We start from the raw sequence: 27,119 nt of genomic DNA, 5'->3' as shown, positions 1-27,119 counted from the left end.
GAGCATCCTGCTTTAAAACAAGCCTTTAGTTTGTCTTTCCTGTGTGCAGCCACAATCAACCGAGGGCACAAATAACAGGATATTTCCAGCCAGCTATCTGATTATACTCACAAATCAAATAATGACACATCTAAATCCAATTATTTTTACTTTAATTCATAGCCTCTGATATTTCAGTGCAATCTTAGACTAATCTATTTGTTTTTCCTCATTGTGAGGAGTTTTATCAGAAATACAAAATGAGTAATTTCCATAGAAATTCAATTTTTCCCTCTAACTCTCCTTTTTATTAGCAGGGTGTTATACGATAAAGATTTCCCTCACTTCTTCCTACAAAGAGGCTTTATCCTACTCTGGCCTTACTTTACCCAGATTTTCGGAGATAGCATTTAATTCATCACTACTATCTTCACAGTCTGCATTCTGGACTAAATGCTAGACGGTAAAATAATATATTATAATACGGAAAGAAAAATGCCTCAAGGCAAGTTGAAACTGTTCTCTTCTCTGTCCACATTCCTCTTTTCTCTATTCATCTTCATAATTGGAAATCATGGTAGTAGCTTCTGACTTCATCAGCTGAATCTATCACTGAAAGAGTTGCTCAATAGCTAATTAACATGATAAACTAGTGCAATTTTTGCATTTATTCACATTTCACCTGAACTTGCTATGTTAATTTACCATAACACAAGATGACAACTCACAATATTGGATATGGTTTATTTTCACCTACTTCCATTTCACCAAAACACTGCTGGACACTACAGAGAACATTTGTTCGGTTCGATTAATGCTGGCACATTCTTACCTTGGGTTGCAATGTAGTGACTTGGTCTCTGATATCCCTAAAATAGCAACATAAGTTGGTTTGAGTACCATATTACTAACAGGGAGGGGAAAACAAAAGCATAAGGATACTACAGAATTCTTAACTCTAGACAACATTTTCAGAGCAAACCAATACTTAAGAGCAGCATGAAGCTCAAAACCTAAAAAAAATGGTTAACGCTGAAAAGGTCTGAATGACAACAGATAAAATGAAAATAACATCTGACTTGAACAGACATTGTAGTGTACCAGGAAGGAGTATTCTAGACTGGTCCCTTCGGCCTAAAAATTAGTCCTCTATTGACATTATCTCCCCAGCCAAATACATTGGGGCGTTCATTTAAAATTTAGCAAAAATTGTCTTTGTCACTGGATTATCTCAATAATTTATCTGTGTTCCCCACTTATAACCCAATATGAAAAAACACACACTTTTTGTCTTCTTCTAAATAGAGAAATACTGTACAGCACAAAGAGGTATGTACTCGAATTATAACTAATGGGGACAGAGCTGGACTCTGTGGTGTGTGCACAGAATCAAGGTCCTACTGCAGTGGAATCTTCTGCAAAATATTTTGCACTGTTGCACAAAACATGCATCAATTATACAGGACATGATACTCAAAAAAGTATATACACATACACATATATATATAGATATACACGACTAAGCCTTTCCAATTAGCTGGGTCTATGCCAACGCTAGTGGTACTGTACAGCATCAATCGTCTGCATACAAACTACAAGACAAAGAGCTGCTGCTCTTGAGGAAACAATTCAGAATATATTTTGACCAGTGCCAGCAACATTAGCTACAAAGAGGAAGGAAACTTTAGCGTTGCTGGTGAGAAAACAATACAGAATTTCACAACGTGCAAATGTTAAGGAAATAACTCCAATTATTTCCTAGGTTACAGTTTTATTAGGCCACTTGATTCAAGTATTGCATTACAGGGGAGAACAAGTCCTTGGATGCCTGGTATTCACAAGATGCTACTAAGTGAAGGATTTCAATGTACTCAAAAAGTTTATATCCTTTTCCAAGGACTCTTTCATTATCCTGTCTAGAGTGAGAGCACCTTCTTCTGGGGCTTATGAAAAAGCTCCCGAGTGTCTCACTCTTGGCTTTACAAGAGACCAAGACTGCATCAAACAACTAAAAAATTTCTCCTGGAGTCCTTAATATCAAGCCCCAGCTTCAAATTATGAAAGTGGAACCTGTGCTACACTGTTTTACACTCAGTAATGCTTTCCAGAAGAAGGTAAAAGTGTCACTTTAAAATTGCAAAGTGCCAGTTTTAACTTGTAGCTTTTCTGTCTGGTTATAATGAGATTCAATTCACTCCTAAATAAGAGAAACAACATCCTAAAGGAACTGGAATTATTAGAAATCTGGGAGGTTTTTCTTGTTTAAGACCCCGGGCAAAATATCATGGGCCGAACACTTCACAGAGATTGCCATGTTAAAATACCAAAATAAAAAGACAACAATATACCTGGAGCTAAATCTTTATATCCTGGAAAGTCAAAAGAGTCTTAAATGATTTATCAACTAATCGTGGACAGGAAAAATGAGTAAGGTGTAATTATAAAGAAAAGTAACCAAAGTGATGTATTTTAAAAACACTTGTACTAGCAATCTCAGTATCTTTTGGATTACTTCTGAATTACTTTGAATACAACAACTTGTTTATTCCTAAGGTGTTACTTAGATAAAATTATACTTGCTATTCAAAACATTTGGCATAATTTGTTCAAATTTCCTGTTTTTATCAGGTTTTAAAAAAATTTATAACTTAATTTGTAATTTAATCAAAGTATGAAATTTCAAACTTTAGAGGTTTTCTGCAGAAGTGAGGAAATTTCTACCACATTAAAATATTTATATATATATGTTTGTGTATGTACTTTGTAATACCTAAATTAGCACCTTAAGAAAAATGTCAGCTAAATAGTGTTTGTCTAATTCGTTGTTAAAAACAAACAAACAAACAAACGACCCCCACAAAAGGCCATCATACCTCTCTTTTTGCCAAACATGTATTACAACTACTTCACAGGTACATTTTCAGACGACTACAGTACAGCATACTATCCAGATTCTCACATATAAATGGGAAAGGCAAAAGAAAAGCTAGTGGCCAAAATTATCATTTTAAAAAAGTGAACAGTAAATTCTCTTTGACAGAGAGGTTCACCTGAATTATTTAACAATATCTAATAATATTCAGAGCTATGTTAAAAGGCTAAATTATCTTTTCAAAACACATACAAAAATATTCACACAAAAGGAAATTTTTTAAAGGAACAGATGAGATAAATTAGATGAAGCATGCATAGTTATTGACTGATAAAAATAGAAGAGGAAAGTAATTAATAACAATATCTATATTAAATATTTACAATAGGATGCCGTTAGTCACATATAGTGGTACTTACATCCCTGTACAGCCAAATCTACAGCCCAAACCAAAGTCAGATGTGAAAGAAAGCACAACAATGTCAGTGAGTACTAGGACGTAGAACAAGGAAAGTGTACATTTTGTTCTTAATAAAAGAAAGATTTCAATAAATTTATAGGCATAACATGCAATAGTTTCACATAGAGAAGCCGGCAAACTGAGAGGGAGAAAGCTGTCCAATCCACTCACATCTATGTAGTTGGCATTAATGTAATCTGAAGATGGATCATCTTCAACAGGTTGCAAAATCACCCTGGAGTGGTCATCTGTAAAAACCAAGTGGTTACGGTGCCTTTTTGAAGTGCGATTTTTAAGTAAGATATTATGGTAAGTCATCTAGAAAACCAAAATCAGCTGGCATAAGCACTCACAATTTACAACCCTTAAATAGTAGGTGTTTACACAGAACTACAAAGAACCATTTTGTCTGAGGTCTCCAATTACTTCGAAAACATTCACTAAACTTCATTAAATGTAGCTGAAAGGTATCACACTGTTACACATGGTTAAAAAGACACAAAGAAGCCAGGTTACTTGCTCAAAGTCCCTTTCAACATCAGCTCCACTGATGGTAATCTAGAAAACCAAAAATCCTGATTACTGTTTCCTTACTTCCGACCCCAGCCTGCTTAAGTTTAAACTGAGACATTAAAAAAAATAAATAAAATGAAGCAGTATAGGGGTTAGCAATGCACTTGGGATTCGATGAAGACGTAACTCTACCCATTCAGGGACTTCTCCAGTAGCTTCATTCCTGCACGTTCAATTGCATTTGTAAAACAACAACAAATTGTAAATTATCAGAAAATTAACATCCAAATGAGTGCTAGCTTGTCGCTGTTATATGCTTACCACAGCTTGCACAACAGAGATGCAAATGTGAAATTCAGCCCGAGTTATAAAAGGAAGAAAGTTGAACTGCGAAGGACAAAAAAAAAAAAGCTGGAAAAGGTACTGTCCTCCTCCTCTGTGTGGGGTATTAAGCAGCTATGCCACCGGAGACTTGTAAGGAAAGAGAGAACACGGCACGAGTAACACATGACTACAGCTATGGCTCAAACCAAGTGCACTGATACTCACATGCTATAATGTTTCCATAGCGGTTCTTTGTTCTGTTTTGATCCTTCTTAGCGACATCCCAAGAAGCTGACTGCCCCTCAAAGAAACTCTATAAATAAAAATGTTCCGAAAGAAAACATTCTGACCATTAATTTATCTCCAAAAATAACAGTTTAAAAGAACTGCCCTACCATAAAGTAAGCTCAGCTTTGCTCATCCACTCTGGTCACCCAGGCGGTACCATGGAACAGAAATATATACATCTAGAGAAGAAAGGAGGCTCTCTCCCCCTCTTGACTGCTACAGGTCAATGGGCAAGTCACTGAGGGACTCCAGAGGGAATTCAAATCCTGGAATCGCTGGAAGGCTAAACTTCCTCAGACATCCTTGCCATGGAGCAACAACAGCAAGCTGAGAAAGCACAGAAAGACCGATCACACTTCTTACAAGACACCATAAAATATAGCCTGTTTGCTACAGCATTACATTGCTTTCCTCATATTGCTTAGTAAAACAGCCTTTCTTCCTACAGAGCCATCAGGAAGTCTCCTCTGCCAACGTTCATTGTTCATGTTGTTTTTCCTTATATCCCTCCCTCTAGCCACTAGCAAAAATATTCTACATTTTTTTAACTCTTCTTAAGAGTTTAATCTCTCAGTAGCGATAGGAACAGCCTTTATTCCTCCTTGGCTTTTTTCTTCATTGCCCGTAGATACTTTACAGCTGTTGCAGGTCTATGCTATTCTTTCCTTCCAGATGTTCTCTTATCCTGATCTGGGTAAATTACCTCTAGAAAGTACACAGTAGCCACAGAAACAAAACTTTAATGGACACTCAGAAGCCCAAGCCAGGCCAAACATGTTGTGTATGGTAACAGAAGAAGTAGCAAGTAGGAAAACACCTGATGTGGCATCAGTGACCACCCTCCCCCCCAGCAGTGGCTGACACTTGGGCTTAGCCCTGAAGTTAGGCAGAGCATAACGAAGCGTATTTAAGTAAAAGAGAGGAAAAGAGAATAATTTTCTTTTAAAAACCACACATTTATTTATTCCAGTTCTCATGTTACAGTAGAGACAGCTGCAGAAAGGAGAGAAGGTTGAAAACTGAGTCAGAAGAGATTACTTACTCAGAGAAAACTTATTTTAAACCTAGCTGTATTGCGAGCAACCTTGGCAGTACCATTCCCATCTTTACTGCATGTCCTGCCTGATATCCTAATCCCAAAGAATCACAACAGATTCAGAGATCAGAAGAGAAATGAATCTCTACTCATCTTCTGCCTCCAGTGCTGGGAATTTTTGGCTTCCATGTTAACATTAAAGTTGTAAGTAGACATGCTCAGGCAGGTCTAATTAGAACTTCAAGATGTTACTAACTCTCGGCACGTCTTTACTGCTTCTCAGCTGGAGTTTAGTCCCGTATTGCCCTACTGAGATGCTTTAATAAATCATGAGAGTGCTTCCAGTCAGTGCTTCTTGCAAAACCGGCCAGGTTAAATCTTCACTTTAACCTAATCCAGGAGATCTGCACTGAAGCTGGCTCAGAAAGCTCACATAACTAATTACAGCATTTCAACTAAAACGCAGCAACAAAAAGGTAGCAACTTCTTACAATATGTTGCAAAAAATTCAGCAGGGCATGTCTTCTTATACCCTAAGGAAGACACTTTTTTTCTCCAGGCATCAATAAAAGCTCAAACCATTGGACTCCATTCAATATTTCACTTTTGAGTTACATATGTAGGAATCTTATGCCTGCTTATCTTTATCTGTTTTTCACTTAAACCCATGACATTTAGTTGCACCCTTTTGCAATGCAACGCAATGCAAACAAAAGCCTGCCCCTTTCAAAGGGATTTTTCCTAGCCAAAACCCACCACTGAAGATCTCACCTCATACTCCTCTTTAAATCCATAGCTGTCAGAGGTCTTCATTAGGTTAATGTGCTGCAGGAGATCAGCCACCCTGATGGCAGGGTGCAGCTGCCCAGTCTGGTACGGGGATTCTGTGCCTTCGCAGAGGTAACGAGGGACATCCAGGAGCCGGCTGGACTCCGCTGTTGCACTGTGATTTTCATCTATATTCACAAGAAATCAATGCGTTAGGTACTGGCAGAGCAATAACACCTGCTGCTATACATACCAACATCTATTTTCAACCTCTTCCTTCAAAAACATGCCTAATTTCTGAAAACGCAAAGCACTTACCCTGCAGCACATAAATACTGTTAAGTACATAAAGGAATTTAACTGCAAACACATACAAAAGTTTGCAATCCTTCATCCCGCAATAAAGATGTCTGAAGGGCATTTTATTTGAAGCTACAAAACTTTATGACGTTAATGTACTTGGGAACTCCAGCCCCTATCACCCAAAGTAACTTTTTTAATGGCTAATATGTATCAACAGCAATACTACACCTAAAACATTAAATTAGAATAACACTGTAGTGGTATCAGCATGTCATTTGTCTAAAGCCAAGAAAGTAAATTGAGATCCCAGTAAAGAAGAGAAGCAATTACGCTACCACTTCAGAACACCACCTCCATTTGGGAAGACAAATCAGCACTTCAGAGTCATCATTTTAACTCAGGTCTTTTAGTAGAGAAATGAAACTGTTGGGTGTGCTGATTTCAGCCGCAGTTTTTGCTCTGGATAAACAAAGTCGTCTCCTCTAATGCCCTATGCTACACCAACCCTCTTATCAAAACCAAATGTCAAAGCTGCATGAAGTGATCACATTGTGTCAAACCCTTCAGTGAAACAGTTTGGTGGCTTTTTTTTTATTTTTTTAAATTAGCAATCAGTAGTTCAAATGAATTTACAGAGGAAGAAAAATTCTAATTGAAACCTTTTTGGAAAATAGCTACTGAAATAAGAAGTGGGTAGCCAACCCCTCCTACATTACATTGAAATCAGTTTACCATTTTCCTTGCAAAGGATCCAGATGAGGAAGTAAAACACTCTAGGAAAAAAATGAACACCCCAAGGGTTGGATTTTCTACAATTCCACCAAAATGCAAACCCTGTTAATGCCTTCTGAAATTAGATCTCCTAGTAAGAAACCTGATTCTTTGAACTGTGACACAAGTTGCTAATTTCAGTACATTTATGCCTCACTAAACTGCCTAATAATGTGAGTGACATGCAGCAGTCACTTTTTATTGTAATGTTACCCATATTAAATCACACACATTTCAAACCACCTCAGGATTTGCAGTTCTCCCCATTCCTTGCTGTATACTTACCAGTAATAGGCACTTTAACCCATTGAAGCAGCAAAAAACAATGAGTGAACAGAACATAAGAAATTTATTTCAGGACTATATTAGAAAATGACTAAAAGAAAATGACATTAAAAGTTGTTAAAGCTTCACAATAGGTAACAATGGAAGCCATTTAAAAAATATAAGGGCAACATTATTATGCCATCAATGTAATGATAGGGATTTGAGAAAAGCAAAATTGTCATACTAACTCAGTGCTAATGTACACAGAATGGAGAGTAGCATTTATAACCTATACATGAAGAAAAAGAAACTAGTACAGCTAAAAGTAATGAGAACTTCATCTAAAAAAGCATGTTCTATAATTTAGAGCTCATTCAATTTTGCTCATCTCTAAATAAAACAGAGGAAAACTGTTTTGTGATGCTGGGCCAAACAAGGGATATATGGAGATGGAGCAGGTCAAATGATCTAGTTCCAAAGGGACAAGCTTACGGGTATCCACCCTCTTCTACATAGTGTGCCCAAACGCTTGTCTACTTCTCTCCGCTATTTCAGTCCATGCAATGAAAAATATTACCTCTTCCAACTAGCATTGCTTTGCTTATACCAGGAGACTATCATGCCTCAAACACCATTACCAGTAGATGGAAATGCAGACAGGAACTATTAAACCGTTCTTCAATTAATTCCTTGCCCTTGCTGTTCACAGCTGCCCGTGTCTGTGTCTGCCACAATGTAGTGGCAACACATTGACCTTTGGAATATGCTTATAGCCTAAACGAGCTATTAGGAATAGCTTGACAAGTAGCATCAGATAATATCTATGTATCTCATAAGTGCCTGAAATAAAGCTAAGAGACAAGAAGATCCTAGAATAATTTCAGGGAAACACTCATTTCCTCTAAGTCCATTGATCTAATTTCAGTAAGCATTCAGAATGACCAAGTCTAACCCCTGGCTCTTTCAGACACAGTACTATTTCACCACCTTTCATAAACTTCTTAAACCACTTGGTTAGGTTTCCTTAGGCCTAACATCAATGGCTCCAGCACCTAACTGCTCTGATGGTTATAAACTTTCTAAGACACCAGTGTAGTCAAGAGAATGGCATTTGCAACTCTATCAAAAGGAAATGAGCAGAATATGACTTGATAGATCTCCCACCTGGTGAGTATACCCAGCTTGACAAAGACCAAAGACTACTCACAAATAGCGATTTGCTGTCAGTCTCAGAGGACACTTCACATGAAGATCTGCAAAGGTTCCTCCTGGGTATACTTGCTATCAATATTTTTACCCACAACTTGCATCATGGGATAGAAAACACCCTGACAGTATGGGCAGAGGGCACTGACTGGTAAGGTACCACAAGCACTTCACAAGTACAGGATCAGATTTCAAAGTTATCTTGATTATTTGGGAGACAATGCAAAAATCAACAAGGGGAATTAAACAGTGAATGCAACATACTGTGTGTAGGAAAGGGAATTCAAACATCTAACTACAAAATGGAGTAATGGACTGGGTAATGGTAACTGGGATTTCAGCAGGTAACTCCATGCAAGTCAGCAACACGAGCATAATAAAAAAGACAAAATACAGTTCAGGGAGCAGGAATAGTACACACAGGGCATGGGGGTACCTATTACACTCAGCTCATCATTGAGACTTCTTCTAAAAACTGTACCTGATTTGGGGTACTGCAATTTAAAAATTCAACCTATGAGTTGGAAAGTGTTCAGAGGAAAAGAATCATAACAAGTTTAGAAAACATCAGCTACAAGATGACGAGTGAAGGAACTCAACTAGAAGAGAGAAAATTGAGGACATGTGAGCCTTTCAATGAGTAAAAAACTGTTTTAAAAGGACAGGAGTGTGTCAGTTCTCCATATTTTCTGTGAATGTCTCAAAAGGAAATGGTTCAATCCACAGTAATGAAGATTTAGTCTAGATTAGTTAGGAAAAACTAGGAGTGAGCAGTAATAATACTCAGTAGTAACATCCAGTTAGTAGTACCTAATGCTCAGAAAATTGAGCTTTGGGTCCCAAATAATACTAATACGGATCTGAATTTTATTTAGGAGGAGCGAAGCACTGGAACATGCCATGGCAAGAGTTGAATTCTCTTCACTACAAATTTTTAGAATACAATAGACAATCAATTGCCAGAGTCTGTATTATACGTGTAATGTTCCATCTCAAAACAGAGGAGGGATCAAATTGCCTCCAGGTCCCTTTAAGCTTTATTTTGAGAATCTAATTTTCAACTTCAGTTTGTATTTATGTCCACTTCCTGATATATGTCTTTTATCCTAAAATAACCTCAGCAACTGACTGAAACTCAATACTGCACTTTATGTTTATCAAACCAAGAACTTGGGTACAAATTATACTTTTATCTATGTATTTTAAAAAAAAACCACTAAAACATGCATTCAGTGTTAGATACAACACAGAAATAAGCAGCCTGGTCACTCCCAGCATCTGAAGTAAGTACGAAGTTGAAAAACTTACTAGGTAAGGTCAATTGAAACATGTAATTAATATAGGTATACAGGAGTACCTGTATAGAACCTACAAAGTTGTTGTTCTTAGATATTATGGAATTTTCTCCCTCTTCTACTTTTCATTCTTGTTACTTAGAAAATCAAGCTTTGCCTCCCAAATAATGCTAATATGGATCTGAATTTTATTTTTACGTATCTCTTAACAGAGTTCTAGTTTCACATGTCAGTTCATCAGAACTCATTTTGAATGCTCTGAGGAGAAAAGTTTTAGTATTTTCCATTTACCTATTTCCTCAGTTACTCTTCAGTTAGCACTGACTAGGAATAACTTCTTAATGAGAACATAAAATAATTTTTATTCTAAAAGCAGTGTCAGTTTAATTCTGAATTGATAAACCGAGTGTAGAGTTATTTTCTGACAACAGCATTGCTATCTTTTACATAAAACAAGCTGTTTCAAAGTTCAACCATGCAAGGAGATGAAACTCATGCAGGAATGGATAATGAAGGACTCAGGTCCTCACCTAACACAGCTGTCGGCACAAGTGGATCATTGGGCACTGTGGGAAAACAAAGCTCATGAAGAAATACATTACCCTCCATTTGTGTATTTTCAAGAATAAAAACAATATACTTCAGAGTATAACCAAGTGATAACTAAACCCCATTAATTTTATTATAACAGAAAAACAGAACAAATACACAGTTCCAGAAAGCATTCTGAATAAAAGAGGAATGAAAGGCAGTTATTTTGGACTTCAGAAATATAATGATAAAGGCAAAGAGATTCTTACTGAAATGAAATAAAGACGACGTTACATGCAATTTAGTTTTTGAAAGGGCTTCTCTTTCACTATTGTTCTTTGCTTCACAATAAAGGTTCACTTTCACAGAACCAACTCCTTTCCTTTTAAACCCATCCTCTCATGTAATACTTGAATAGCTCATCTCAAAATAAAATGGTATTTCTTTAAAGTCTTCTAGGTAATTAAAAAAAATTCTATACATATTTACAGTTAATAGCTTTTTTTATGTGCAGTGCCAAAGATATTGCTCTTAGGAAAATCACAGATACACAGGTGCAGGTGCTTGAATAACATTCATAGAAGTTCATCATTCGTTATCACAACTAGAACCGTGCAGAGACAAATGTGCTGTTCCAGACAGAAATGGCAGAATCCAGAAACTGGTTTTGTTCCAATCTGGAACAAAAATTTAAAATATCAACACCTCTATGACACAATTGAGCTCCAGTTCTCAAGCAATCTGCCTAAAAGTTTGTCGCATAGCAGGAAACCCTGAAAGTTTGGAAGGCTTTTTGCCTCAGCACAGACGATGGTCAGGAGAACTGAATCCTCCAACACCCAAAAAATCACATACCTAGGATGCTGGAAAACAGTGATGCTGAACTTCTTTGCCAACCAACCAGGACAGTTGTGCTGGCTGGGGCTCACGGGTCCTTGGCATCACGTTAGTCCATCTGGAAGGCTGCCCAAGTGCCTGGCAGCCCCGGCTCACTAATGACCATGCAGGTTCCTGATGAATACTTTGCCTGGGATCCACCAGAACTTAGTCCAAATTGAACGGTCTTTGCAAACCTGCCTCCGCAGATTTCAATGCCAATAAGACATCAGACTTTGGAGAATTTTCAAACAGTTCCAGCCAAAACTGTGTAGAAAAACTCACAGGCTGATACTAAACTCCCATTTATATTTGGTTATGAGACGCTTAAAATGTTAGCACTCTGTAGTTTGGTATGCTTCAATAAACTGAGCAATAAACTCTCCTCCAAAAGCCATTTCCCTTAAAACAATCAGGAAAGAACTTAAGAGCCTTAAGGGATGTATTTTGCTCAAGCATGGTAAGCACTATGGGAGGCAAGACAAGTGAGACTAGAGTGCCATTCCCAAAAGATGGCAATTCAGAAGTAGCTCAGGCTGCTCAGATCTCTTTAAAGCCAAGCCACACGACCATGTGGCTGTGCCAAGGTCAGGTTCCTGTCAGCTCCATGGCAGAATTGTGTCACTTTGGTAAGTTAAACCCTAGTTTTGAGATATTCCGAGTCTGCCAGTGCATTTTCTTGTTTTTGTGCAAGGCATAGTGCAGATGTTTGGAGGCAAGCGTGCTGGACAGTGATAGCTATAACCCAGATATTTAACAGTTAGAAACCCAAACTGCCAAACTTTGTCAAAACCAGAGAGCTAGCAAATCAACAAAAAATGAATGCAAATATACAGCAAATTTGCAGATATATTAACAAGCTTGTTCCTAAACTTCACAAACAGCAACGAAAATTGTCAATGTTTCCTTCTGTTGTAACATCCTTACTGTCAAAAGAAAGAAATTAATTTGGACCTCATATTATTATTCACTACAGACAGGGTGTTACACAGCAATATTTAACATGCTGGTATTAAATATCCTCATGAGGGAAAACTCAGTGTCAGATTTTAATTGAGATATTCTAGAAGTATAATATTTTCCCTAGAACAAGTATCAATGCATACTGAAAATACAGGTGAATATTTAAATAACTGGCCACACAACAATAAGGATAACATACGAACATCCCTACTAAACCTTTGGGTTTACCGGTGTTCTTAGAAAACCTGGAGCCTACAACAATTTTCCTGAAAAAGTAGATTTTTTTCCCATGTTTCTATATTCACCTACACTTCAGAGCATCTATGACAGTCGTACTCACATCTGGGGCTGAAGTTATGAGAGTCCATAAACGTGATTGAAAGGGGATCCTCTGCATGCAGGGTGCTCTGGTCAGCGTAACTCCTATCCATTGCATTCACCATGTGTGTCATCTCCTGGCGGGTGGTCCCCATGGCATCCTTGCGCTTCTTTGCAAGTTTGCTGCCCAGCCAAAAAAAAAAACCCAAAGCACCTTAATATTTGAGGAACATTGATGTCTACAGTAATCACTACCTATAATCCTGAGTGACTGAAAAGTTTGGCTGATTTTCCTGTGTACAACTTTTCCAGCGTGAAATTGATAGAACTACGCACCCTGCTATGAAAGAGTCGCGATCATGTGTTTTCTGTACACACATAAAAGCTGTAATGGAAGTGCTAATTTCTGTACCCTGGTAATATTTTTTTTCCTGCGGAGTAATTACACAAATATAAACAAATTAGAGAATATAATTACATTTTAACTGAAATGATAAATAAGAAGCTTCTGTGCATGCAGTTTTATCAACCGTCTCCATTTAAATCTGTGTTTTGGTTTTACAAATGGATAATTCATTCCCCTTGCTTGCCTTGTTAGGAAGAAATCATTTAACCTGCTAAATTACTTTGTTAGTCAAAAACCCTATGAAATAACAAAAGAAACATAATTATTTGATATGGATTCATATTACCTTTTATGTTAAAAGTTGTTCTTCCCATTCAGTACACAAGATACAACATGATACCACACTTCACTCCTGATACTGAACTTTGGTTCTTTAAAAAACAAACAAAACCTCCCTCACCACTCTATATTTTCATGCAGTTTGGGAATATCTTAAATTTTGACATTAACAGTCTTACACTCTGAATGTACCACAGTTAAACAGCAACCTAATCTGTACAACTAAATCCCCCAAATTAACAGCCAATGCCCTTCAAAGTGCACACTTCAGAAATATCTCTCAATTCTTTCCTTTTGATGAAGAACTGTAAGTGATTTTCACTGTCTCCAGAAGTCAGATGGAAGCAGATAATATATTTTAATTATCACTTAAAGCCTACTACTCTTAAAGCACGTATCTCAAGTAGTAAGCAGGCAGAGCAGCATGAAGTGCACCTTGGTGCTGCAGGAACCCGTGACATACATTAGACGGTTTTGAAATCTCCCTATTTTCATCTGAAGCTGCAATATACTGCAAGATAATTGATAGCCAACCTGCTTATTTGGATAAATCTGACACCACGTGGGAGAGACACAATCATCACTGAAAATACTAGGTTCTTGAAAATGTATGTTTAAAACACAGCTTAGCTTCTGCATAAAGTAGCACCAAATTTCTTGTTAACTCTTTAGACAGTGTTTATCTTACATTTCTCTGACAAGGACTGCTTGCTCTTCCTCTATTCTCTGACAACTTTTAATATTCTGTGCCACACTTAAACAGTAGACAAAAAGAATATTACTGTACGTTATCCATCCATTTACTTGTTAAGTCCTAGGAACACCCACCAGACAGGACCTACACCACTCTCTAGGGCAGGAAGCACTTCATGGTTTTACATATTTAAGAAACTGTTAGAGGACTGTTTCTTAAGTTAATAGTCTTGGTTCACAATAAGGGGCCACAAAGTGGGATATAGATGGACAAAGCACTCCTGAGAATAACGAAGATTCGTTCACCGATCAGACCCATATTCTTATTTTGTTCCTCCCCTCTGCCTTTCTTTTCCCCATTTACAGATAGACTAGTTGGAAAATTACTTACTACTCAATAACGCCCTCACTACAAAAATCCCAAAGGCGGTCTCTAAACCTACCATTTTTTCACCAAACCCTTGTGGTGTACATGAGGGTTCTGCGTGTATCGGTTGTTCGGTCCCCCTTAGAATGCTTTATTTTATACGTTTACTCTACACATTCCTATTTACTTAAGTACAGGTTTAAATAATACTCTGGTCGAACAAATGAAGACAATCAGAACTTCCAGAAGTGAAACTGCTTGAACTTTGTAACTGGTTCCCAATACTATCAAAGCTTTAACAAAATCGGCATTTCTAGTTCAGATTGTTTTTTTAAGTTTCAGTAATTTTTTTAAGTTTCAAAGCCTTTCAGACAGTTTCTATACACTGAAGATGGCCTTTTTCTAACACCACCTCAGAAATGGAACAAAAAGACTATTACACCTCATCTCTTGCCTACATTAAGCCTTTCTTTGAAGCATCACTTTGTAACAAAACTTGCTAGCTACGCTAAATAAATCAACAGCTATTAAGGCTTTCAAGTTATTAGCTTATTACAGTAGCTACTTTCTAATTCTTATGCTCTGCTTCAACTCCTAAAAAGGCCTTTTGTGTTGTAGCACCGCAACCCAAAGCTGCTGGGAAATGGGAGGACAGCTTTATTGTTCAACAGCTCCTGGCTCCCTTGGGTTTGACTTCTTTTTCCTTTCCTTTTTTTTCCTTCCCTCATTTGGCTGAAGACACAGGCAATCTATGCTTCATGATAGTTAAGCAAATCGTTAGGTTAAAGTACTTGAGGCTGACAGAAAGTGTAAATGATTCTCATTATCTGCTGAAGGATCCAGTTGGGTGAACCTGCGCAGGTGGGTGTTTCAGTGGGAGCTGGAGGGGAAAAGTGCTCCATCATAGGATGAAACTGTGCGGTTAATTATCTTGAGCTGAAGCAATTGTTATTTAACAAGGAAATTATAATTTGTCACAATAAACTGGAGAATGGCAGTTAGCTAAGCCAGCTTAGCTTTTTTTTTAATTTTATTTTTAAGTTTGTTTAAAGAAGTCAACTAATCTGCTTAAAAATGGGGAAGAGCATCATTATCAGACACTACCGGTTCATCAAAGCACTTGAGTGCATTCCTGGATCCCCATTGAAGTCAAGGGCTTTATGCATTTATTTAAAATTAAGAATGTGTGTAACTGCTTTTCTCAATCACAGTCAAAACTGCTGCAGCCCTCACAAAAACTCATTTGGTCAACATGTATAAAAAAGTTCAATTTTACTTCAACGAAGCAAAACTTTATCCAAATCAATGTCATAACGTAAGATCCACACTTTAAGATCTGTATGCAAGGCACCTCACAAGCAATAGAGGTAGACCACTTCACAAAAAATATTTCTGTAAAAAAGAAACCAAAAGGTTGGTACCGCAGAGGGAGATGTGTTGCTCTGTCATCGGTAGGGCAGAGATCTATTTACAAAGGTCTGGTATCTGCGTAGGAAAAGTGATGCACAGGATCACTCCTGGCAACTGATAGGCTAAGAAAGAACAACTTGTGATTTACAAGCACAGTTCTCTAGCTAGGAAATGGGAAAAGAGGTTTTCTGCCTTAGTGTGATGTATTGCTGTGAATCATAATGCAAATTAAATTATGATTACAACAAACTAAAATGATAGTTATGGGAAAAACTGTAGCAAAAAGCAAAAGTCTCAATATACAGTTAGAAATACAATATCCCTTTAAAAAAAAACAGGGTAAGAATAACAGGAGCAATGATACAAGCAATTTGTCAAGCCTGAGAATAAAGAAAGGTAACTATCAATAAAACTTTAGGAAAATTACAGAGACTGTTTTTATTTTTTAAAAAGGGATACTGCATCTTTAAAACATGTAAAATAGTAAGTCACCCGTATTCTACTTACAGATAGTAGGAGTAAGAATAGTAGCTCCTCCTGGCAAGCAAATCACAGACAGTGGAAAAAGAGAAGCAATGGTGAATGAAAAGCGTGACTCTGTCACATTCAATAAAGCAGAGAAATGTGCGTTTAAAAAAAAAGTTGAAAAATTCATGTTTCTTTGGTTAGCATTTCAACTTGCTCATGCACAAACTAGCCTTACTTTGCCATGCAATTAAAAAAAATACACTAGCATATAAAAATGATGGTTTTTAGAAAGATCACTTGAGAAAATTACATGCTGAGATTTCATTTAGTGCCAAAAAATTTGAAAATTAAATGGATTGTGTATTTTCAACATGCAGTTCAGCATAATATAATGATTACCGCCTAGATGTCATGAGAAATGAACAGCTGTGTACAAATCTTGTGCAGTAAATATGCTTTTTACTTTTCAGTGACAAAAACTAAAGATTCCATTAATAAATACATTTAATCAGAAAACAAAATTTCATGTCATTCATTTTAACATCTTTATCGGTACACAGGTGTATACATATATGTTTGTATGAGTATTATATGTAGCTATATGAGTACACACATTTTAAAGAATGCACGTTTACAACAGATATGTGTGTACCGACATATATACCACACATTTCCTGAATGCAAACATATGCTCTCTAATTTAAAATCTTACAACTGGAAATGCTGATGTAGTCATGCTAAGCATTAAAAACATGGAAGGTAAACAAATGGAAGGAAATGAAGGACATCTGGAAATAGTCCAACAATGACTTTGAAAATAAAAATGGCATTGCTTGTTAAAGATGCAGTATCCCTTTTCTTAGTTGGTTTGATTACTCCAGTAAAACTCTGTGAAGAGCTGGTAAGAGCTTCATTCGGGAAAACTTCAAACCAATTTGTACAAAATGATCAGGCAAAGCCTAAAACATCTCAAGCTTGTCAACAAAACTGCTTAGTACTCCATTTTTCAAGAAAATGTAATGCTGAATTTAATCAGTTTGAGATAGCGATGGCTGTGCATACGACTTAATAAACCAATGAAAATGCAGAAACCATTGTTTTATTGACTTTTCTGTGTAATAAGCTGTGGTCAATTCAGGTACCAAAAGGGATACTACATAACGGATCACCGAATATGTACACTACAGAAGATGATTCAGACGGATCGGTTTCCAGTCCCACCACAACTAAGTGAAGTGTGTTTATGTACGTGTGCATGTGTCAGCTGTTCCTGGCTTTGTGATACGATTTGCCCTGACAGACGGATCGGTTTCCAGTCCCACCACAACTAAGTGAAGTGTGTTTATGTACGTGTGCATGTGTCAGGGTTTTTACAGCTGTTCCTGGCTTTGTGATACGAATTGCCCTGATTCACTAGATGGACTGAATTTTCAAGCTCAGATATACAATGGTTTTCTATGCTTTTTGTAAGAGACCTTGACTAAAGCTGGTATTAAAAAAAAACCTGCCCACTTTCCCCAAGCTGGGGGGAGGGAATGGCACACCTATAGCATACGCAATAGACAACCAATTAAGCTATCATGATGAAAAATTGCCAAACATTAAAGATTCATTAAACAGGTTAATTTCTCACCTATTTGGAATACAAAATAGTACAGGAATTTAGAAATGTTATGGGCTTTAGAATGATGATCAAGTATCATTCCTAAGAGGGTACTGACTTCACGGGCTCAGAAAAGGGATGGGGAAAAAAGGGGAAAATTTAAAATATCATTTCATGGACATGATTAACTTACTTTTATCAAACAATTCAACAGGGAAAGTATGAGTCTAAAAGGACTCTGAATGCAAGAGGTAAAAAGGATAGGAAAAATGAACACACTGAATTTTAAGCTGCTTTTTTTTTTATTACCTGCAAAACTAGTCAATCCCATCTGGAAGTGACTGACAATCTATAGTGGTAGACAGTCTCTCTCGCTCACACACACACACGTGCACACACACAGAGTCTTCTTTTATACATACAGGGACCACTGCAACACGCACTGAGAAGATGATACTCCCCAGCACGTACCTTGGAATAAAGCTATAAAATAGACATTTCTTCCTGAAAGCTGAAAAACAACTTGGTTTTTGTTTTTCAAAAGTTGTGTAAACAAAGCAAACTGTCTGACTCTATGTCTTTTTCTGCATATGATGAGTTGGACCTTTTGCATATGTGTTAATTCTCAACCACAGAGGTAAACAACAGAGAAAAGTAAAAGCACTTTTGGGAAAAATCACATATGTAGCTAACTAACACAGAACACTATAAGCATACCTAATGTTTCTAATGCAGACGTTTCTTCTCCAAGTTATATATCTCCAGGGATAATTGTAAAGAGGCAATAAATTAAAAAAATCTAATGCAAACCAGTAATTATAACATATAGAATGATCTTAGGTACAATTTCAATTTTTTTTCTTAATCTTTAAAAATAACAGCAAGCTGCATTTCAGAAGAACATTTGCAACATTTACAAATACATATTTCACTAGGAATTCTGCAAAAGGCAAGGGAAGGCAACGCACACACCACGGGAAGACAAAGGTCTCCTTCTACCCAAAAGAAATCAGCCGGTGCCCTGCAAAGGGGACCCACTAGGAAGGGGTGGCACGGAAAGAGAGGAATTGTTGCGATGCTATAACTACTGATTTATAGAGCCGTATTATGAACTTTTATGACAAGTTAAAACGCTTGCAACTACGGGGAAGTCGAGACTTAAAAACTGACCGAGCAATAAGGTAGCACAAGTTACTACAGGTAGGAGCATTTGGATGCGGCGTTAGCATTGTACAGTGCCAGAAGATGGCGATATTGCTTATTGCCTAAGAAAGCACTGAAAAAATTAAAATTCATTCAAATTAATACACTTTTAAACAATTTCATGCACTAAGGACTCGGTAGATAATTTTACAGTGATGTGGTAAGACTTTTAAGAAAAAATTCCAGGTTTACAAGAGCATAAATAGAGGTATAAAATTACATTATTTTGCAAGTTGGATAACATACAGATACAAGTAACTCATTAGAGCTGCATATAGAAAAATCAAATTCATTAGGTGATTACAACATGAAAAGTGCAATAAGTTATTCTTTTTTTCTCTGTTTTAAAAAAATAAAAGGCTCCATGAATTTCAATTCCACCCATTTTAATATTATGCACACTCCTCCAACTGCAACTTAAAACTACTTGGAAATAAATATGAGAAAATGTATAGCTATCGGATCCCAAATATAAAGAAACCCTCTCTTTAAATCCATCATAAGAATCACAGCAAAAACAACAGGAAACACAAAGAACTCCTCTAAAAACTGTTGTGAGCTACTGGTCCTGAAACTTCTTTTTTAAAAAACACCTGTAAAAAATACTCATTTAGTTATTGTTTGATACTGAGGAAAAAAAGAGGGATCAGCGCAGATCATTTTCTTACCTTTTTTTGACGATCAATATGACAACAAGGAGAAGTAGGATGAATACCAGAATTCCAGCACTTATTCCTGCTATTTTCACCACTCGATCTGTTTGTTTAGCCGGATCCGGAATCACCTCAGGTTCTTCTGTTGCTGCTGCTAAATGAAACAAAAAAGAAGCTGCTTAAACATGTAAGCACTAGAGACAAGAAAATCATAATTGGTGATAATTTCCAAATATGTGTGTGTTTTAATACAGTAGCCAGAATATAGATACATGCATCATGTGTTTATACATCTACACATACGTATATAGACATACTATAAATTTCAATCTATATGCCATACATTTGCAACACCAAGTACAGGACTATATATGTGTGTATACAGGTGCGCATATATATACATAAAACTTCATGTATACAGAAGTGCATCTGGATTTCCAAACAAGTTACTGTATTACAAAGCAGAAGACAAAGCAGAGCCAATCTATCCACCTAATCACCATTACATCCTTTGATGTTATTTTTTCAGATGTTAAATACGGAATATTTCACATTGACTAGTGAGATCACATTAACTCACAAACAGTAAATTAAATTCTCTTTTCCAGGCTGCAGCCGGCACCCTGAACTCTAGTCCTTCTCTCCTTCACCCAATTTCAGTCCACCTTTGTGTATTAATCCACCTTACAGCATCTGGCCTGAGATCTCCATTCTATTGGGAATTTTGATTCTCCGAATAAGGTCATTCACAAAGCCAAGCCTAAAGTCAGCAGTAGTTTTATTTCTATTTATAAATCCCGAAAAAAAAATAAACTCATGGCTCTACACAGAGATGAACCACTCTGTAACACAGCTGAGTGGGCTGAGGCCACAGGTTACAGCAGAGAGGAAAACAGAATCACTACGAAAGCACACAACCATTCTGTCTGCGCCTCTTTGCATCACAGCCCAGTGTGCAAAGGATCACGAACATGGGGTTTTCTAGCGTGGCAAAAAAAAAAAAAATATATATATATAAATAGGTTTCAGGCAGGGGTAAAATCCCATGAGGTGTTTAGTTGTACAATAGGAAACGGCTCTTCAGTTCTCTAGTTCTTACTTTCTAAGGCTGTGGCTTAGACTTTGCCTTTCCCTGCTCACAGGCACGGATGGGTACGTGTGCTTGCTCCCTCTCCGACCCTTCTTCTCTCACTCTCCACCCAGCATGCAGCAGATGCCACTTAACCTCTCCCCCCTCACAGCAGCTGCAACAGTAGTTACAAGCTGTTGGCATCATCATGCCTATGTCATTACACCGAAAATGTCCTTTACTCTGAAACTAGGATGCTTTTCAACAGACCATCAAAACAAGCAGAATGAAAAACGAGGAGAAGCCACACCAGAGAAAGACTACAGCTCCCCTAAAAATCTGGTCCATAGGCCTTTCAGAAAGCCAGTGTAGTCAGTGCCAGGGACAATCAGTATCTACTATTTTCTGGTTGTCACCATGTTACTCAGACCGTTCCTATTCGGGGGTTCCATGTGCAGGAACCCATATTATCTTTTGAGGGAAGGATCATGCTGCTGTTTAAAATCACTCTTTATTACTTCCTTCTGTAATCTCCATCTCAGCAGTATCTGAACCACTTACTAACAACTTACCCTCAGCACAACCTTCTGAGTTAGGAACGTGCTCTCTTCCAGACACCCATGCAATAGCTAGGCAGACAGTGAGAGATCTGGCAGCGCTTTAATCATAAAACTTAATCATCATCATAAGACTTCATCATCATAATCACCTCTCTCCCCTACAGCATGAACTCTGTCTGCTGAGAAATACTAAATGCTTCCTCCTTTGTGTAAATATCTGCCTGCACGCACACTTGCATACATAACCTGCATGGACTCAATGCTATATATTTAGTTCGTATTCTGTGTGTTGTTGAGGTGTCTGGGGGTAAGAGTCAGGATCAGGGAAGCGGTGTGTGCATGTGTAGTTGCGTACACACAATACATACACACAAGCTCAAATTAATGGTGGATACACATATGATGCTGTCTAACAGAGGAAACGAGGGGGATGACTTTTGAGGTGGAACTGGAAGAAGAAGGTGTTTGAGATTCTCAGTGCTTAAAATGAATCAACTCCCAGTCTACTATTAGCTGGGCTGGATGTGACAAATACATTTGATAAGCAGTAAAGCCAAAAGGCCAATCAGTAGAGTCAAAAGACCACTCAAAGCTAAAATATAAACGGCTTTAGATGCCAACGAGAAGAAAACCTCATGTTTGCTGTATGAGGTACTGAGAAACAGCAGGGATGTGGGAATGGCAGCGAGAGGAGCATGCAGGAGTGGGAGAGCTGCTGTGTCTGGAATGGCCACGAGTACAACGTGAGCACCGCTGGGGAGCTCTGACCTAGCAAAGGTAAGAACTACTCAAGCTGCAAAATAACTAAGGCTTGAGCAAGAGATTTAGTTGTGTGGATGGAGATTTAAAGGCCAAGTCTTTGAGAGATTTCAGAATATGAATCATAAGGATTGGACGTGACCTGAAGACACACTTTAAAATTGAAGGCTCAAAAATACATCCAAAAGTACAGGCTTTGAGCCTTGATCAGGACAGCGGTATTTTCACAGGCATATTAGTGAGAGATGAGAGAGTAGAGAGGAAAGAATAAGAGACCTGTCTCTCACCTCCCTGGAGAAAGATAGGACCATTATTGCTTGATAGAGCAACCTGCAATACAGGTGCTTCTCAGAGTCATGTTTAAAATTATTGCTTGGCCACTCACAGTGTTATTTCATTCAGAAAAGTTACTTTAGAGAACAACTATACACTTCTCAGAAAATCTGAAGGCAAGGTTACTGAGGGAACTTAACTTACTCGCCTAACGTAGGCACTGGTGTTTTATTACATATTCTGTAAGAAATGATTCAGTCTGGATCATCAGTACCTGTTCAAAATGCAGCTCTCTGTCCAAGATTTTAGAACAACAGTGGAAAGCCAGGAAGACACCAACTGCTTGTCCATTTATTCTGGTTTCCTTATACCAAGGGGTTTGAAGTAAGAGACAGTAACTCATTGCACAAACTTTAATGCTGCTTATGAGATAAAGCTGGTGCCCACTAGAAATGTACCACAGAGTCCGAAATTAGTGGAGAAAATTTATATTGAATAGTCATAGACTAAGCAAGTGTATAACCAGTGGTTGCGCCTCCTATATCCAAAATGCTAAAATCTATGGGCAAAATGCTACCCCTCTCCCCAGTATCACCAGAAAAATTGCTTTTGACTTAAATGAAGTCAGGATTATCATATGTATGCTTCCAGCAACAGATATACATGCATTCTCTAGACTAAATGTTACATTTGGAGACTATATGAAAGCAATTATAGATATAAATCACACTGTAATCTATTATATATGTGTTGTACGGGCATTGTATGCAATAAAGTACACTATTATGAGGAAGCCATTGAACGTAGCATAGAATCATTTAATGAAACTTATGAATTTGAAAGTATTTTGTATTACTTGCATTTTAATTTTGATAGTTCCAAGCATACTGTAATAAGCATGTATGAGCTTACACATACACAACCAAAGGACAAAACCACAAAACCCTTGTGCCTATATATTAACCTTATATGTATAAGCCAGTGTCTGCTGGTTGCTGATTGCACAAGGACTACAGCAGCAAGAGAAATTCTGCTTACTCTGAGAACTTGCTCTCTCTGTCATCCAGACTACAAGACTGTCAGAATTTTTCTTTCTCTGAAGCGGCTCTTCTATAGGCTGAATTGCTGGTTTTGCCAAACAAAGCAACTCAGCTAACCAAGGCTTCACCAAGGGCAAATCTTGCCTAACCAACCTAGTGGCCTTCTATGACGGAGTGACTGCATCAGTGGACAAGGGACGAGCTACAGACGTCATCTGCCTGCACTTCTGTAGGGCCTGTGACACGGTCCCCCACAACATCTTTCTCTCTAAATTGGAGAGATACAGTAGTTAAAAATGGAATTATTTTGATAATTGGAGTTAACTACTGTGTATTCTAAAGATGGTAAAAATGATCTAAAATTATTTAAGTTATAAAAACACCTGCTTTACTAATTCCTAACATTCCTTTTTAGTAATCTTTGTGAGGTAACAGAATGATGATCTTACAAAAATGGACTCTCTATTGGCTATTAATTCCTTTGGCCAGCCTTACTCTAACAGACCTTCAATTAAGTGTTAATTTTTACAGTATCCTTGCCTATTACTACGTTTTTCACAATTTGACCCTGTAAGTCTAAGAAGAGAGAATCCTACAGCTTTCAACCAGTGCAAACTCACCTTGCATAAAATTTGCAAGAAGAGTTTCTGATCTGAAACACAGAGTTAAATACATTTTCCCTCCCTATAAGAATAGCTGCCTACACAGAAGATTTATGAGCTAGACTGGGAGAACATTGGATTTAGCAACTTATTCACTTGCCTTTCTTCTGAACTAACGAACAGCAACAGCAATCATATCCCACAGTCCCATTCACAAAGTTCATAAAATAACTCGATCCAGTGATTCTGGCTCTGCACATTGCCAATAATAGTCACCATATAAGAAGTAATTTTCCTTGTTTTCATAGATACTTAAGGACAATATTCAATCAGTTGGCTTCCATGATCAATAGCATGAAGTTTAACTGTGAACAGCACTAAATTAGACTAGGATTGCTAACACTTCTACGGACAGTAAAATTCTAAACAGTTGGTGAGGTAAAGTCCATCTTACTCTCACAATTTCCTGATGTATTTAATTCCTCTAATATTTTTAATCATGTTTTTAACCAAATACACCTAAAAATCCAACACCCACTTCTAAAATTGAATGTATGTGTAACATTCATACTTAATTCTTTAAGAATACTGTGGCATAAGGAATCCAGTCACGGCACATATTGCTTTCCTGTCTTCTCCTTCCTTCTGTGGTACAGAATTTATACACAGCCTTGCAAAATTGTCAGAGAATTTATGAGACTCAGCACAAAATCTATTCACCTGTAACTTACTAAGGAGATGGTGTTGGAATCAAGATAATGATATTCTACTCGCTCATCCAAACAAAAGTACTCAAGCAGAAAATTCTGGTAGGATTTCACAGGGCTGCTTGTATGGTACCACTTAGAGAACAGGCAGCCTTCTAAGAGAGAGCTTTTAAATCAGAGGTTTTGAACAAGATTTTATACGTAACCTTCTCACCATACCATTTGACTCTCTTAACATTCACAGCATTTTATGTTGGGTTTCCTTTGTGTGAGCGAGGGAAGAAACTCTGTTTTATGCATGATTAAAGATGCTATTTTATTACACTGCATTTTCTTTGAATGTTAATTTCTGTTTATGGCAGGTCTTTGAATTCTCACAAACTGGTGTTATTGCTGCATAGCTTGATATTCAAAATAGCTCTGCTCAGGATAATCTGTTCTGCACCTTTGTTATGTGGCATTCAAAGACTTTTAATTAAAACCAGGAATGACGTCTGAATGAGTTCAACAAGGTAACATCAGGATAACATTAAATGAAATTGGAGTTCCAGCCATCTCTGGAGATATGTCAGTCTACCACCTGAGAAAAGGGCTCTTAGAGAAACTGAGATTCTCGAATGAGTTTGTTTTTTTTTTAAGACCGGTCTGCCCTGTGTTTTAATCTTCTGCCCAGAAAGACCATTCTGTCTCCATCAGTTTTGTTTTGTTACTTCTTTGCTAAAATGATAATCATTTTGCAATTAAGGAAATTTTTACAAGTCTGAACGTTAATTAATAAAATCAAGTTCAGAGAGAGAAGATCCATAACCTCTTTTAGCTTAATTATGCTAAAAAAGTCTCAGCTGATTCTATTTGATGAAAATACTTGAATGTGCTTTTTCAGGGATGAGAGAGATTGGATGTGCAACCTGTTCCAGCAAACTGTGCACACAATTCATGAGGTCTTACAGATTTCCTCATGTGAGTCGGTTTGGTATGCTGCTGGACTCCCTTTAAGATTCTTCTTTTTCAGGTTGAAAGGGAAAGGGAAAGGAATTTCTGGGAAAGAAATCCCCACAATTCTCCCTTCTCTCTGTTTTCCAAAGAGCTTCTCTCTTGGAGTACAGCTTCTGGGAGATGAAGGCATGCCAGAAATTCACTAGGGTTTGGGTACATCTAAGCCGTTGCTTCCAGGACTTCAAATTATAGCTTTTTAGGGTAGCATTACGAAAAAGAAAAATGGTACTTGATTATGAACCAAATACGTGATTCCTTGAGCTGTGCTTTGAAGTGTCAGGTTCATCCCTGTCACCATGGTAACCAGGGTCCAGGGCTGCCCCAAGGACAAGCGTTGAACAGGCTCTGCTGGTGGAAAGGGGGATGCTCAGCACCACCAGCTTCTTCTCCGCACCCCTCCTGACAGCGGAGGGTAGCGAGGTGATGCTTAGATAAAATCTGCTGCCTCATTTCATGTTGCAACATACTGCACCCATCTTTGTCCTCACGTGTGTCCCTCGCTGGGCGAAAGGGGGAGGTGTCATGGGTGCTACCAGCTATGCCTAACAGAGGGAGTTCTCAAGGTCCCAAAGCTTTGTGATCCTATAAGTTAAGCCCTCGTATGAAAAAAATAGGTATCGCTGTTTTTTACATAAAAGGTCATTGCTGCAGAAATGGATAGAGACACTGTTTCATGGGCCCCTACGGCTCCTCCTGAAAGACCTTTTTGATTCCTCTCAAAGGATGGGTTACGTGCAAAAATGAAATAAGTACAGCTTCAGGTTAACTAATATAAGATGCTGTAGAAATTAAGCACAGAAAGTCCCACAGGTGGCTCTGCATACAAATACGGTATCAGGTAAACAGGTGACCACCTGCTTACACATCCTGCTTCCAAATAATGCAGAAAAATATCCTGAGCTTATGCTACTGGATGCTTTTTCAAATACAAACATGCAGCTCATAAATATTTATATGCATTTTAGTTAATTAAACAAACTAGCACAGCATATCTTGCTACACAATAATGAGAATGCTACCTGGAAATTCCAGTATATTATATACATTTATATATAAAAGACTGGTTCCTGACTGGTATCGCTAAGCCTTCACGAGTGTAGATATATATTGTTTTGGTAAGTCATATATAATAATAATAAAAAAAAATCAATTCCATTTTTACTACTCTCCAGGACTTTCAGAACAGTCCATTTTCTGGTATTACTTTGGCAGGAAACTACAAGGAAAACAGAGTCAGGTGAACCAAGTGTCTGCTGCTACT

General features: G+C 37.6%; 1 protein-coding gene across 1 annotated transcript in view; it reads right to left on the bottom strand.

Annotated features, from left to right (window-relative positions):
• Window positions 1–27,119, bottom strand: part of PTPRK (protein tyrosine phosphatase, receptor type, K) — a 187,649-nt gene that overhangs the window by 17,608 nt on the left and 142,922 nt on the right. The window contains exons 9-17 of the mRNA XM_009704781.1: window positions 19,868–20,006; window positions 12,793–12,953; window positions 10,613–10,648; window positions 7,600–7,611; window positions 6,244–6,428; window positions 4,374–4,461; window positions 3,483–3,559; window positions 3,271–3,288; window positions 812–848 (exon numbers count right to left, since the gene is read on the bottom strand). Of these exons, the coding sequence (XP_009703083.1) occupies window positions 812–848; window positions 3,271–3,288; window positions 3,483–3,559; window positions 4,374–4,461; window positions 6,244–6,428; window positions 7,600–7,611; window positions 10,613–10,648; window positions 12,793–12,953; window positions 19,868–20,006 (753 nt within the window). The remainder of the gene's footprint in view (window positions 1–811; window positions 849–3,270; window positions 3,289–3,482; window positions 3,560–4,373; window positions 4,462–6,243; window positions 6,429–7,599; window positions 7,612–10,612; window positions 10,649–12,792; window positions 12,954–19,867; window positions 20,007–27,119) is intronic.

This window comes from Cariama cristata, unplaced genomic scaffold, assembly GCF_000690535.1.
Source record: "Cariama cristata isolate BGI_N322 unplaced genomic scaffold, ASM69053v1 scaffold4797, whole genome shotgun sequence".
NCBI classification, from domain to species: Eukaryota; Metazoa; Chordata; class Aves; order Cariamiformes; family Cariamidae; genus Cariama; species Cariama cristata.
The sequence above is the reverse complement of the archived record's forward strand: the minus strand, read 5'-3'. Positions and strand labels throughout refer to the sequence as shown.